Source organism: Fusarium subglutinans, assembly GCF_013396075.1.
Source record: "Fusarium subglutinans strain NRRL 66333 chromosome Unknown NRRL66333_c0000213, whole genome shotgun sequence".
NCBI classification, from domain to species: domain Eukaryota; kingdom Fungi; phylum Ascomycota; class Sordariomycetes; order Hypocreales; family Nectriaceae; genus Fusarium; species Fusarium subglutinans.
The window spans coordinates 50,257-64,785 of NW_023502276.1; the positions used below are offsets into that span (position 1 = coordinate 50,257).

Here is a 14,529-nt window from a genome sequence, read left to right on the forward strand (position 1 = left end):
AACGCAAGAGGAAGTTTCCTATGTTTGCCCTTGGTCCGTTAGGCCTGTCCCTGTTGGGGTCGCGAGTTGAGCTCGAGTCTCAATCAAACCACAGACGCACCCCCTGAAGAGAAATACAAGCACAAGCACAAGTACAGGCACAAGCGGTTTGCGGTTCTATTCTGTACCTGTATGGTACTGAGCCTAACCTTCCCTTCTACCTACCCATGCAACGATAGCATCAACAAGCAGCAAAAGAGCCCACCGCGAAAGTTGTCCGGTGAGCTCAGCCCACCTTCTACCTCTGTTTGGCATCGGGCGGCATGCCCCTTCCCCCGAGAGCTCCAGTGGTCCGGAATAACGGTGCCCTATTTGCCCGCCTGCAGCGAAGTGTCTGGGGGGGACATGACCAATTGCATCAGGCCAGAATCTGGTTTACGCAACAGTCATAGCCATGGGGCCGTGTGGATATTCAGTGCTTCTGCCCGGATAGAGACCACTGAGTTCTTGAGATAAGAATCGTTGGGCTCTGTAAGGGACAAGTACCTCGCAGCAATGATAGTGTCGAGTCCCGAGTCTCTTACACGGGAAGAGTGTTGAGAGACGTTTCGGAGCCGAATTGAAACATTTCCTCGTCAATTCATTGCCCAAAACAGTCTTTTATTAATAACTGGCATTCCACAACTTACTGACAAAAGTTGCTGTTAGGTACCTTTTTTGTTTTCCCCAAAGACGCACACGCACACTCCTACAGGGGCCTCTCACCTCAGTTCACCTGGGCTCAGGCTCTTTCGCATTCACCCGCAAGTCCACCGACCTCAACTTTCAAGAGACACACCCCCCTGGTTCCACCCAGACCACCGGACACGGCGCCGCAGGACCCCAAAGGCACCCTCTTCCTTACTTCCTTAACCCCCCTAAATCGAAAATCCTCAGGGCCGCAGCCCACTATGACACCGTCACTGAGTACACCCCGTCAGATTCAGTCTGGCAGCAGCACCTCAAGCTCAAGCTCGACTGATAATAAAACGGCACCGACCTCTTCTTCATCTTCCTCCATCTCTCGTCTCAACTCCATCGTTCGTCACATCTCGCCCAAAATGGTTTCTACTACAAATTTCCCTGCCGAAGTCGTGCCCCAGGCTCCTGAAGACCCTCTCTTTGGTCTTGCACGAGCTTACAAGGCCGACGACAGCACCAACAAGATCGATCTTGTAAGTAGATGCTCTCCAGCATAACCTTTCTTCTGAAGGCTCTCCAAAGTATGATTGCTCTTGCTAACCTATGCCTTCTCGTCGTTTAGGGTATCGGTGCTTACAGAGACGAGAACGCAAAGCCCTGGGTGTTGCCAGTTGTTAAGAAGGTATGATGCTCTTGTACAACTCGCTACACTCCCCTTCACGGCATTGCCGGCCATCTTTCCTCAACTGCATAACCTTTGAAGCCTCAAAACCCCAGATCGCATTCACTTGCATTGCGCTCCACGAACGCATTGCCCTTCAGGCGTTCCCCTACCCGGACGACGTTTCCGAAGCGGATCCGTCCAAGCTCCAGTCTGCCTCATAACCCTCCCATGATTGCGATTTACGGGTCATGGGGTCAGCAGCTCTTCACAATGCGCTGCCTGGATCCTTCTCATGCAAATATGCGTCACAACATGCCCCAATAGCCCCGCCGCCACGACTTGCGCGCGAACCTTGAGTCTTGGAATTTGAGCTAACCCCACGTGCGTCACAGGCTGATGAGATTCTCCGAAACGACCCTGAGCTCAACCACGAGTATGCCCCGATCGCGGGTATTGCCAGCTTCACATCCAAGGCCGCCGAGCTGGTCTTTGGCGCTGACTCCGCCGCCATCTCAGAGAAGCGCTCGACAACATTGCAGACAATCTCTGGCACCGGTGCCGTGCACTTGGGTGCTCTCTTCCTAGCCAGGTTCTACAAGGGCAACCACACTGTCTACCTTTCAAATCCCACCTGGGCGAACCACCACCAGATCTTCAAGAACGTCGGCCATTCAATTGATACCTACCCTTATTTCCACAAGGAGACCAAGGGTCTTGATTTCGATGGCTTCAAGCAGACCCTCAAGTCTGCTCCTGAGGGATCTGTCTTCGTTCTTCATGCTTGCGCACACAACCCCACTGGCGTTGACCCTACCCAGGAGCAATGGACTGAGATTGCTGCTCTCATGAAGGAGCGAAACCACTTCCCCTTCTTTGATACCGCTTACCAAGGCTTTGCCTCTGGTGATCTCGTTCGCGATGCCTGGGCTATCCGATACTTTGTTGAACAGGGCTTCGAGCTTGTAGTTGCCCAGAGTTTCGCCAAGAACTTTGGTCTCTACGGCGAGCGTGCCGGCTGCTTCCACGCAGTTACCGCCCCCTCCGGTGATGCCTCAAACACTATCACCCGTATCGGCTCCCAATTAGCTATCCTCCAGCGCTCCGAGATTTCCAACCCTCCCCTGTACGGTGCTCGCATCGTCAGCACTGTTCTCAACGACCGCGACCTCTTCGCTGAGTGGGAAGAGAACCTGCGCACAATGTCAGGCCGCATCATCAGCATGCGCGATACTCTACGAGCCAAGCTTGAGGAGCTCCAGACCCCTGGTACCTGGAACCACATCACGGATCAGATCGGCATGTTCAGTTTCACTGGTCTTAGCGAGTCTCAAGTAATGAAGCTCCGAGAAGAATTCCATATCTACATGACCAAGAACGGCCGTATCAGCATGGCTGGCCTCAATGACAACAATGTCGACTACTTTGCCAAGGCTGTTGACAAGGTAGTAAGAGAGTCTGCTTAGATCTGTGTAGATTGAGGTAGAAGTTGAGTGTTTGAGATGGTGTACGAAACTCATGGGACGTGGTCGAATACAAGACCCTGGAAGAAACTCGGCGTTGGGATTACAGCTTTATCATTATTATCGCACCTACCATGAAGGGGACTCTGCAAAAAGCATTGGACTATCCTTGTTAATGGATGCTGTTGACAGCCTTTAATATACCTTGACTGCAAGCCAATGCATTTGCATACTCAAATACCTACTTGGTTTTATCTATCTATCTTTCTATAAGTGATGTCGTGTGATGACGATGCAGTAGGACAGAGCTCAAGATAGCGTACTTTCTTTGGTTATCAAATTATCATGGATCGAGGGTGCTATCTTGGCGTACGCCAGTCCTTGACCCGCAGATAGCATGAACACCTTGATGCCGCTTAAAGAAGGGCGATATGCGATATTCAATACGAGTCTGTGATTGGCCCGCCTCTCACCTTGGAAAGACCGAAACTTCCTGCTTGATTAGGTACCTACTTGAGTAAAATTACTATTCTTGCTGTTGCAGTAACCATAAACGGACGCAAGCACGAGGATCCTGCAGAACAACTCGCTCGACAAGAAGAGGCTGGGCGACCTCCATAAGATAGAACTCGGGGAAACCTCGCGGTCTCGGGGTAGAAGGCTGCTGTCTTTCTCTGTGTGTCGTCCGGGCTTCAGTGGCGGCGCGCGGTATCGAGACGCCGATTGACCGTGAAGGGAGGGTATGGGAAGGGAAGGGTATTGCCGCGCACTCCCTTTCTCCCCTGCCACTATCTCCCGTCTGGGGAAGAAAAAGAAACTGTCTGGTTTTTCTTCGTGGAAAGTCCACCCCCGCATGTCGCGATGCAATTCTTATCCTTTCCCCGCATGGGAGCCGCTCGCTTGTCAGGGGACCAGGGGGGGGGGGGGGGTAGCCAATTCCTTGATGCCTTAGTCGAGTCCAAGGTCAGTCATGAAAGAAAAGATACGGGGGATACCGGCGGAAGGGAAGTTTTTGACGGTGGAGACGGAGCCTCGAAGCGAAGCATTGACCGAGGAAACGGTGAGATGTCTTGGAGAAAAGCTGACCGTCTGCAACAATTGCTGTTTGTTCAGTTTCCCTTATGTCATGAGACAGGCAACTTACAACATAGCATCCATACAGAGCCCCGACAAACCCCGAGTATCATGAAATTCACTGAAGAAATTGTATCATAGAGCCAAAAACTGTAAATCGTGCTTTGGGCTATTACACAATTGCGTATCCACTGCAGCGGGTCAGGGCAAAAAAGGTACATTGAGGAACTTGGGGAATCTCGAGACTATCGACGGGATTTGTCCGATACCGGGGGTCCTGGACTCCTGGAGTACCTAGTTAAGGGAAAGGGAATAGGATCCATATCATGGGGTAACAGAAACTTGAGTTGCATCTCGCAATTGAGGATGTACAACCTTGCGTACCTTATGGGTACCTACCTTACTTACCTTATGTATGGTCAAGATGGAAATAGTCCGGTGTGAGGAATGGCGTAGGGCACATGACTGTTTCGTTATCTAGGCCTTATTCCTAGGTACCTTAGCCAGTCTAGAGTTCGGTTAGACATGCAGAATTGGGAATCCGATTTCTAGGTAGTCAACTTCCAGGGAGCTAGCAGAGGAATCATCGAAGATGGTCATTTAGCCGCGTTGGGTAGTGTTTACCTTAGGTAGATGGAGCTGCCACTACATAGCATGCACTTGGTGCCGCCGTATAGAAATCTGTCCTTCAAGGTATTAAACAGAAAAGATGAATGGCTTCAGATTATACAAGACTCGAGGAACTGCCTTGGGACAGGTGGCCTTTTCTGACCTGGTCTTAGACTTGGAATGATATGGGCTTCCGTAGGCGGTCATGATCATGATCAAGATCGATAACTGCAGCTAACAGCACATCCACACTGTGCCAAATAGTTTGTCTTAGTCTATGATAAGGACCGTGCGGCTCAAAATAGATCCAAGATGATTAGAGCTTTATCCATACTGAAGAGACTCCAAAATTATATTACTATGGTAAGTCCTTTCATTCTAAAGAGACCGACTGCGACTGATCGGCTTGCAAGTCTCTGTTATACCACATCTTCCCAACATAGTAGGCCAGATAACGGAATACCTTTGTTTGTTCTCTTTATGGATAACTCAGATAGTCGGCAATAAGTCACAGGTTGAGACTTTCTCAGATTGGTTGCTAAAGTGCTGAGGCAGACAGCATTGATTTCTGGCGACCTTAGATCATATACAGTCTTTCACAGACAATGGCGATCTTGCATCTCTTCCATTTTACATATAGATAAGAAGAGGGAGAAACAGTATACGAGCTTACTTAACCTGACTACTACTGCTGCTGGTATCTATTATGAGAGATGTTGAGTCGTATTTGAGTTTCGAGGTATAAGTGCGAGGTGGCTCTCGTTTAGCTCAACGCTGCGCTGCCTAAAGTGGCAACCCCCACCACTCACTACCTACCTACCTAGGTACCTGTCCAGCTACATTCTCAACCTCACTAATAGGTAATGACCCTCAGCCATGGGGAGAAAACTACCATGGAAGACATCTTCGACTCCTTCGGGCCCTGAAAGGAAAACTTCAGTCAAGTCGGAGAGTCCACTACCCACACCATCACGAGCGCCCGTTCCAGGCACGCCCTCAGCTTCCCGTAAGAAACCGCGTCGCGAGTGCGTGATAGAGGCAGAAGGTATTCCAGACTCAACACTTTCATCAAAACTACAAAGAAACCGACAATATCATGCAGATGCCACACGCAGTCCTTCGACCTCGCCTCCGCCGGAACCGCCCAAAGAAAGGTCCATCTCACTCCCAGACTCACACTCTTACCACACGCTAATCAGACTCAGATTCATGAGACCAGGCCTCGACCACGATGACAGATATCGTATAGTGGAAGACGAATTTGTCAATATGGCTCACCAGTTCACACTTCACATTCATACTTCTGAATACAACCGTTTGAAGAATTTGGCTAAACACCAAAACGCAGACACAATCCGCGAGATTGAGAGGCCTGTAGTCGGCGCGCCAACCCTTCTTACAAGACATCGTCAGGAGGACGTGCGCCGCAACGCTAAACAACGCAAGCTCTTGGGTACTGACGCAAACCAGAAGAAGGACTCCCCTTACGTAGGGTCAAGTCTGCAAGGTCTCATGGAGAGTCCCAGAAAGGAGCACAAGTGGATATCAACAAGTCTAGCTGATACCGCAGCAACGAGAGCTTCAGCGGGTTTCAATTCGCAGAAGATTAGCCCGCTACGGTCAAAGCAAGGAATAAATTCATCCTCAGTAAAGAAGAGGCAGATCCCTTTGGGCGATGACGATGAGACCGATGATGAAGGAGACGACCTAGATCTGACTACGCCTTCGCGCACTGCAATTACAAAGACAGCACGCACGACACATATGTCTAGTCCAGCAATGCCACGGCCAGCTCCTCGGTCAGCGTTTAGTACTCCTCGCACACTGAAGTCAGCTATAAACACAACTTCGAGGCCGGGCTCTAGCGTTGAGCGACCAACGACAGCACCTGGAGGAAGCGAAGCGCGTAAGATAACCAAAAGCCGCGATGCTCAAGAAGACATCGATGACGACGATCCTTTTGGGATCAACAAACGAAGGATTCAACGCCAAAAGTCAAGGGACCAGTTCCGCAAAACGGAAGTGAAAACACGCTCTAAGCCATCACTCGACGATATCCCTTCATTCCTCTGAGCACATTCAGTATCACGAAATCTCGACAGCGCCCTAGTACATGGAAATCAAATCAATTCTTTTCATTCATGTAAGTCCTATTCTTGCATTGGCCGATCCTCCATTGTGAGCTCATCAAAGTCATCCAGCAACTCATTCAGATCAACGTGAGGTGCCTCATCATCCTCTTCAGTCTCAGCCACACTCATCTCCTCCTCGGCTCTCTTCTTAGCCTTGTACAGGGCGAGCGTAGCACGGAGTTCCTCGTCTTCCTCAACATCTCGCAAGAACTGCTCGTACTCTTGATCCAAACGTTCTTGGTCTGCCTTCTTGGGAAGAAGCTCGCCCTCGTCCTTGTCCATACGCTTGAGCTGCCAGTTTCTCTTGCGGTTCTTTCTGCGGCGGGGATAGTGCTTCTTGACTAGCACCACGTCAGGGATTCTCGATGAGTATGTGTTGGAGCTCTCGATTTTCTCGTATTCGGTGTTGTTAAAGACGGTTCCAGCCAGCAGGTAACCCATAGCAGAATCACCGGGCTGGAGGAGTCGACCCATGTGAGTCCTTGTGAAGTATGTTCGGTCATTTGAACCAAGATCTGAGGCACGAGCGACTGTGGCTTCGGCAAGTGTCCACTTGCCCTTCTGGGTTGCTGTGCGGTCGATGTCCATGACAATGAACTCAACGAGTTCATGTGTATCAGTGAGAGATAGGAAAGGGGCTCTCCAGTAAATGGGTGCGCTGATATCGCAAGTCTGAAGAGTCTGAGGGTCCAACAGGTACACAGAGGTACCGATCTTGTGACAGAGGAGGAGGGGGGAGATGTTGCCGCTCTGCTTGGCCATCTTGATAGGCAGAGCGACCAAGTCGTCTTTACATATAGGCACCAGCTCGGCCGAATATGTGAACTTGTACGACGACTTAGAGGTGTGGGTATCGTGAGAGATGAGCTCCTGCGACGCCTTCACCTTGACAGGCACAACAGAGTTGAGGAAGTCGATGAACTTCTCAGCCTGGTTCTTCTGGGCGAAGAAGAAGTCGATACCATCCTTGGCCTCCCGAATGTTGAGTGTATCTTTGTGTGCGCCGTGCTTCATAATAAGCTGCTCGAGGAAGAGGAAAGTTCGCTTGTGAAGGACCTTTTGACGAACTTGAACAGCAGCCCGCCAAACGTTGGCAGTGTATGACTTGGCACACTCAGGGCACTGCTGGTACGCCACCACATACACAACCTCGAAACTCTGTTGAAGCAGCATACCATCTTGGACGGAATCCTGGATTGTGATCTTGACCTTTACTCGTCGCGAGTGAGGCTCGGTCCAGATAAAGCTCGCGTCCACGATACGGACTTTGTTCAAACCTCGAAGTTTCTTGAGGCACATGGCTAACAATTCGCGGGATTCGGGTGCGGCAACGATCCAGCTGTTGGGGGGCATGAGCCATCGGTCGCAATCTCGGCAGAAGTTGAGCGTCGCTTCTCGCTGGACGCCTTGGGAAATGTCGACGGTAAGCTTGATACAGTCGTAGCAGAGAGCGCCGCTGGAGGCGGTTCCATCGATCGGGGCACCGCAGTTGCAGCAGAGAATACTGAGGACGCCCAAGTTAGTATTGCGCCCAAGAAACAGAACGAGTGCGGGGTGGTAAAGGAAGATCAAGACTCACGTAGCAGCGCCCTGCTGCTGAGAGGCAGGGGCTATAGAGATAGGCTGGTCATCCAGATCCATCGACATGTTGGGCAACGATGTCGTGTGTAATTTGATGGTGTTGTTTAGGTGGAAATGAATGATGTTCAGTGACTCTTAGAAATCCTAGAGTGGGAGAATTTGGTTCGCCGCCGCTTGATAAGCGCTTATCGGTGGGCAGAAAGGATATTTTTTTGCAGGCGCGGGGCAAAAATTGAGAAAATGCAAGTCCAGTGGCATTCTTTCCTCAGAGTCATAAAGTTCAGGGTCCACTTGGCTCCATGACATTTGCTCATGCCAATCATTGGATGGCTATCGTGCCTTAAATGGATTCTATGTCTTCAAAAGTCGTGGTTTTGGTCAAATCAGGTATTATAGACAAAAAATGCAACAAAATAATGGCTATACAGATCAGAAAATCTTGCTCAGTACTCTCGTCACCTCGGCTGGTTGGTCTTCTACTTCCGTCCTCTTCTTCGCCAGAGGAACTTGCTTGAACGATCTCTTGACTTGTCGCACCGACTCTTCTCCCTCTCGCTCGCCATCTGCCTTCCTCTTCTTGGCCTTCGCCTTGGCTTCCATGCCGTCCAGCATCTTTGCCTTCTCCACGTTCCTGACAAACTCCTTGTTCTCCTTTGTCGACTTGCTGATCTCAGCTCTCATGCGGCTAGCGCGCTCAGCGTTCTCAGCAGCGATTTGCTCTGTGAGGTTGTGCCATTTGAAACCCTTGAGGTATAGGAGATTCCATAAATCGTCGTGATAGTAGCTGCCCTTCTTGCCGCCAATGGTGCGCGCGTTGAGAAGATCGCATACAGCCTTGGCGTCCTTCTTTTTTGTGAACTCGACCCATCCTTCGGTATAAGATCGTTTCTTGTTGCCGCCAGCGCGAACGCGACGAGCATGTGAGGCTGGGTCTTCAGGGGCGAGGAAGATGCGATTGATGGTTCCGTATGGTTCGAGGAGAGAGCGCAGCTTGGCGGGCTTCATGAAGGGTGGTATACGGGAGAGGTAGACGACGCCTGACTTTTTGATGGCGGCTTCGGAAGCAACGAGGTTCTTCTTTGTCAATGTTCTTGTGACATCGGGCAGCTCTGTCGAAGTTGTGTCTTTTAACTTGCGCTTTGGCTTTTCCGGTTTGTCCTCTCCATCCTGTCCTTTTTCTATTTTCTCTACATCCTTTTCAGCTGGCTCGTCCTCGTCGTCGCTGACCTCGCGCTCGATATCGCTACCCAGATCATCTTCGTCGTCCGAGTCAAGTTTCCGTCGCTTGGCGCCTCGGCCACCCTTTTTCAAATCATCATCCTCGGAATTGTAGCCAACATCGTTCTCCTCATCGCTGTCGGCGGTATCGAGAAAGTCGTTTTTGGTTTCGGGTGCCATGATGAATGCGATTGGCAGCACTGAGCTTGAGCTGTGTCCAATGTGAGGCTGGAGAATCCAATGTCAAAAAAAAAAAGTAGTCCCTTGCTGATAAGATAAGATGTCGCTGCGCTAGAGTGCAGGGGTCTGAGTTTGAGTTGGAGACGGTCATGTGACTTGGAGGGGTAGTCAACGACGTCACTGATAAGAGGCTTCCATGGGGGGAAGAATTGTTCGAGAAGAGGTTTACAACAGGTTAAGGAATAGTACCATTTGATGTAAAGGCATGGTATTTCTGGAAGCATAATGTTTTATTTGAACCCCGAGTGTCAAGTACAGCAGTTACCTCCATGTGGTAGTCAAATCATCTGAAAACGTTTACGTCAATGTAGGTACTTGGCATACCATTTTAACCTGCCTTCAGCATCCATGGGTCAAAGTCTTATGATGGGGCTCCGTATCGCCATGATCATGACTGTCCTTGAGAATCAGGGTAGCCTTAGCTCCATTCCTGTTGATACTATCATGGGATCACTAGATATTCCCAATTAGATTATCTTGTCTTATCAAATTATAGCGGGGTTGAAGCCGCCGAGTTCGGGTTACGTGGGGCAACTGAAGCACCGCGAGCCGCGAGCCGCCAACCGCCGTCCGTCATGGACGATACCTTAGTAGACTCATGGATGTCCATCTCATATACTCCACTTGCACTTCAAAAAGTGGCCAGCTACAAAGATATAATCTCGTCCACGATCTGTCACTACAATCTCACTCTCTTCCTCACACATACCTAATTATACCCCACAATGTCTCTCGAAGTCATCACCACAATCTCCCCCAACACAAACGAGCCCATCCTTACCAGGAATGGCGCCTCTCAAGCTGACCTTCAGTCTCTCCCCAAGGTCGCCACTGAGGCTTTCCAGAGCTATCGCAAGACAACGTTGAAGGAGCGTCAAGCTATTGTTCGCAAGTTCCTCGATGGCCTCTTGGCCAAGAAGGATGAGCTCGGTGAAGAGTTGACTGTTCAGATGGGCCGCCCCATCTCTTACACACCAGGCGAGGTCGCCACAGCTGTCAAGAGAGGTGAATACCTCCTCAAGATTAGTGACGAGGCCCTCAAGGACACCGACGGCGAACCCGAGAAGGGCTTCAAGCGTTTCATCCGAAAGGTCCCTGTCGGACCTGTACTCATCATCTTTGCGTGGAACGTAAGTGCTGGCATCGCCTCGTTTTTTCTGGACCAGAAGCATCTTTTGCTGACTCTGCACAGTACCCTTACCTCATTCTGGTCAATTCTCTCATTCCCGCTCTTCTTGCAGGCTGCAGTGTAATCCTCAAGCCCTCACCCCAGACACCTACCATCGTGGAACGGGTTACCGATCTCCTAAAGGAGGCGGGCTTGCCTGATGGCGTTTGCCAGTACTTCCACTGCGGCTCTCCCACTCTTATGGAGACCATTGTGCGCGATCCCAGGATCGCTCTAGTTTGTTTCACCGGCTCTGTCGCTGGTGGTCTCGCTGTGCAACAAGCTGCGTCTGACCGCATTGTAAATGTCGGTCTGGAGTTGGGTGGCAAGGACCCAGCATATGTTCGATCAGATGTCGATGTTGATTGGGCTGCTGCAGAGATTGTTGACGGTGCCATCTTCAACTCTGGCCAGAGCTGCTGCTCTATCGAGCGGGTATATGTTGATGAGAAGATTCACGATCAGTTTGTTGAGGCCGTGCAAAATGTGCTCAAGAGCTACAAGCTCGGTGACCCCTTTAACAAGGAGACTCAATTGGGACCTGTCGTTTCGAAGCGATCAAAGCAGACTGCCGAGGAACATGTTAAGGATGCCGTCGACAGCGGTGCCAAGGATGCCACTCCCGAAAACGAGACTTTCAGCAACCCTCCTACCAAGGGTAACTTTGTGAAACCCACCCTTCTGACTGGCGTCAACCACAGCATGCGGGTCATGACTGAGGAGTCGTTTGCCCCAATTAGTAAAGATTCCCGACAACGACGACAGGTGAAAACATTTCGCTGACGAAAGATACAGTTCCTGTTATGAAGGTCAAGGATGACAGCGAGGCCGTCAAGTACATGAACGACAGCGAGTTTGGTCTGACAGCCAGCATCTGGACCAAGGACACAGACAAAGGATACGAGCTTGCCGAGGATGTGGAAGCCGGCACTGTATTTGTCAACAGATGCGATTATCCGGCACCGGTACGTTTTCTGATCCAAGCACAAAGGGTCTCTGCATTACGTGATTACTGACTGATCGACCGACAATAGGATCTGGCATGGACTGGCTGGAAGAACTCGGGCAAGGGACAGACACTTAGCAAGTTTGGATTTGATCAGTTTGTGAAGCTCAAGAGCTACCACCTGAAGGACTACCCAAACTAAACTAGATAGAGAGGTCGCCATTGTTGATCGAATCATGTCAGGGTGACTGGGCTGACTCTGAATAATGAGACGACGGTCTGTGTTGACATGAATCAGACCCTCGCTGCAAACAATCTGATACTGCCATGATTAAGACCGGAGGACGGTGTTTGAGTGCACATCATTTCTCTTAGCGACTGTCTGTCTCTAGAAAGTGTTTCCCCTGGCGAGGCGGGCAAGGCAAGGCAAGGCAGGGCAGGGCAGGGCAGAAGCGGGTGAGACGAGACGTTTTCGATAACGGGCGACCAAGACAAGAAGAGGCAAGTTTTGGTCGTCCTGGGGAATGTTGTGTTGATGGGGGATTGCTGCATTCGGTAATCTCTACGGTGAGTAGAACAATCTGCGACAACTGACACTACGTGGCCTTACACGATTAATTACTTTAGTCACTGACGGTGAAGGTGAAGTGACTAACTACCTAAGTAACGGAGGAGATCACTGTTGAAGCTATTCAATAACCGTTTATTTCCTCGCCCTGGATTGAGTTGGCGACTTTTTCCCGCCTCCCTTTGTTGCTGTTACACGAGATTAGGCTTGGGCGCCACGCGAGAGGCATTGAGTATATGATATTCGACCCCCTTGTACATGGACGTAATTTCATCAGAGGCAATAAATCCCACACAAAGGACATGATAACTGCAACCGTGCACTGTTTTTCGTCTCTACTATACTATAATGTCACTTTTAGTCTCGATATAGTCTCCCAAGACCTCAGTTGGGTTCTCCTTGCGGCCCTTTTTGCTCTGGTCTGCTCTCCCGTCGCACCATGAAGCGTCGTTCAGCTGAGACATTCAATCCGATGGAGAACGAACCCACCCTCCTCCCCTCGCCCCAAAATTAGGCCCGGGGGCACTGTAGTCTAGGTAGGTAGGTGAGCGTGAAAGTGAAAGTTGTTGGCGGCGGGATTGCACAGGACCCGAGACGTTGGAATTCCAGTGACTTGGATACATTCCAGAAGGAAACGTCAGCGCAGCGTTGACCCCTGGCGCTTAGACGGTTCAGGGCAGTCTGTCACTGCTGATTTGCCTGTTTTCACTGAGCTTGCGTGCGTGCGTGCGTGCGTGCGTACATGCAAGTGTGCGTTGTGTTGCATGTGTTGTCTGCATCTGCAGTCAGTCATCTCTTGGATACCTACCTAACTTAGTAACTACCTAGTAGGTAATTTTCCTTTTTTGTTTCCCTTTGTTCGGTCTCGTATATTTAATCAATACATACATATATACCTATGTACATATCCTCCTCTTCCGTGTTAATTTCTTGTGCCGTTACATCTCTCTAACCATCACATTCCTTTGCTTCATCAACTGTCCTGTCCTGCGAGGCTTATTTTATAGACCAACCTCCAGACTGTCTTTCACTTATACACATTCTCTACCTACCTACTCTCAACCTCCCCCATCTTATCTACCTACATACCTCAACTCTCTCTTCGTACCTGAGACTCGCATGATCCTCTTTGTATCAAAAACATACCAGACTTTAACTCCACCAACCACTCACTCACTCGCTCTTCTACACCACCACCACTTTTACTCTCCCAAAACGAGCCACATGCCTTTCCCCATCTGACATCCACTTCTTTGTCCTCCTCTAGACCGTGAATTTAAAGAACAAAACGAGGCTTCTTTTTTAATTTCCCGCCTTTTCCTCTCTCTCATACAAGAATTCCAATCTCGTACCTTTTTCAGTCAGCCTCTTGTCTTCCAACCCTTCTTTTAAATCTCATCTCAGCTTGCCTCGTTCCTAGCTTGCTTCTTCCCCAACTCTAGAACAACCCTCCACATACTCACTCACTCACAACTACAACTACGGCTACAACTTCCAACCAACCACCTTTTTTGAGGCTCTTCCTACATAAGAAGCCCTTCAACCCTCAAAGTCGACTTGATGGGATCCGCTGCTGTTTATCCTTCCGAGAGACGTGATCCTCGGTGCTTTAATCTTCCCTTGAATCGGCTTCGATCTTCAAAGATGCATATCTCGGATGACTTCCAGACCCTGTGCGAGCGTGTTCAAACAATGGTTCGCCAACGACGCCGTAAGGAGAAGCGTCACATGGAGATTGTATGTTTACACCGTCAAATTTATCTTGTTCTTGACTAACTGTCTATCTTCTAGTCTGCACCTTTTGGTTTCGAAAAGAACCCAGTCAACCTCCCAGGAGTCTCAGAGGAGCAGTAAGCTAATACTTCTTCAACCACTACAAGATTGATAACTAACTAACAATACAAAGACTCTCTATGCTTCGAGAACAAGCCGCCGCCAGTCGAATCGGCATCGCAGACCCTCCCAGTCCTACCGCCCCTCGCTCGCCCTGCTCAACCTCGAGCCTCTTCTCCCATCCAGTCCGACCACCCATCAAGACTGTCCCGACATCCACTTCTCTCTCGTCCACCGACAGTCTCCACTGATCGAGCATGGACACTTATCATTACTATTGTTTTTACTGCTATTAGATGTTTTATCAGGGGCGTCTCAAGAAAGGAAACACAACACTGCACTGCACTGGCTTGAGTCTATGGAAAGGAACAGCTGT

General features: G+C 50.0%; 7 protein-coding genes across 7 annotated transcripts; 5 read left to right on the forward strand and 2 right to left on the reverse strand.

Annotated features, from left to right (window-relative positions):
• Window positions 1–302: 302 nt before the first annotated feature.
• FSUBG_11332 (uncharacterized protein) lies at window positions 303–1,000 on the forward strand (the record flags this gene model as incomplete). The annotated part of the gene is made up of 2 exons (XM_036676004.1): window positions 303–329; window positions 734–1,000. 2 exons carry the CDS (start codon window positions 303–305, stop codon window positions 998–1,000), a joined length of 294 nt encoding a protein of 97 aa, XP_036533191.1.
• A 79-nt stretch (window positions 1,001–1,079) lies between these two features.
• FSUBG_11333 (aspartate aminotransferase) lies at window positions 1,080–2,787 on the forward strand (the record flags this gene model as incomplete). Its single annotated transcript, XM_036676005.1, has 3 exons — window positions 1,080–1,193; window positions 1,283–1,342; window positions 1,717–2,787. 3 exons carry the CDS (start codon window positions 1,080–1,082, stop codon window positions 2,785–2,787), a joined length of 1,245 nt encoding a protein of 414 aa, XP_036533192.1.
• A 2,556-nt stretch (window positions 2,788–5,343) lies between these two features.
• Window positions 5,344–6,540, forward strand: FSUBG_11334 (uncharacterized protein; the record flags this gene model as incomplete). The annotated part of the gene is made up of 1 exon (XM_036676006.1): window positions 5,344–6,540. One exon carries the CDS (start codon window positions 5,344–5,346, stop codon window positions 6,538–6,540), a length of 1,197 nt encoding a protein of 398 aa, XP_036533193.1.
• A 77-nt stretch (window positions 6,541–6,617) lies between these two features.
• Window positions 6,618–8,246, reverse strand: FSUBG_11335 (nuclear export sequence-containing protein; the record flags this gene model as incomplete). Its single annotated transcript, XM_036676007.1, has 2 exons — window positions 6,618–8,103; window positions 8,179–8,246. The coding sequence occupies 2 exons, from the start codon at window positions 8,244–8,246 to the stop codon at window positions 6,618–6,620; spliced, it is 1,554 nt and encodes a 517-aa protein (XP_036533194.1).
• Window positions 8,247–8,609: 363 nt separating this feature from the next.
• On the reverse strand, window positions 8,610–9,578 carry FSUBG_11336 (pre-rRNA-processing ESF2; the record flags this gene model as incomplete). The annotated part of the gene is made up of 1 exon (XM_036676008.1): window positions 8,610–9,578. The coding sequence occupies one exon, from the start codon at window positions 9,576–9,578 to the stop codon at window positions 8,610–8,612; it is 969 nt and encodes a 322-aa protein (XP_036533195.1).
• Window positions 9,579–10,363: 785 nt separating this feature from the next.
• On the forward strand, window positions 10,364–11,954 carry FSUBG_11337 (NAD-dependent aldehyde dehydrogenase; the record flags this gene model as incomplete). Its single annotated transcript, XM_036676009.1, has 4 exons — window positions 10,364–10,768; window positions 10,831–11,545; window positions 11,602–11,771; window positions 11,841–11,954. The coding sequence occupies 4 exons, from the start codon at window positions 10,364–10,366 to the stop codon at window positions 11,952–11,954; spliced, it is 1,404 nt and encodes a 467-aa protein (XP_036533196.1).
• A 2,010-nt stretch (window positions 11,955–13,964) lies between these two features.
• FSUBG_11338 (uncharacterized protein) lies at window positions 13,965–14,404 on the forward strand (the record flags this gene model as incomplete). Its single annotated transcript, XM_036676010.1, has 3 exons — window positions 13,965–14,057; window positions 14,112–14,170; window positions 14,227–14,404. The coding sequence occupies 3 exons, from the start codon at window positions 13,965–13,967 to the stop codon at window positions 14,402–14,404; spliced, it is 330 nt and encodes a 109-aa protein (XP_036533197.1).
• Window positions 14,405–14,529: the final 125 nt, after the last annotated feature.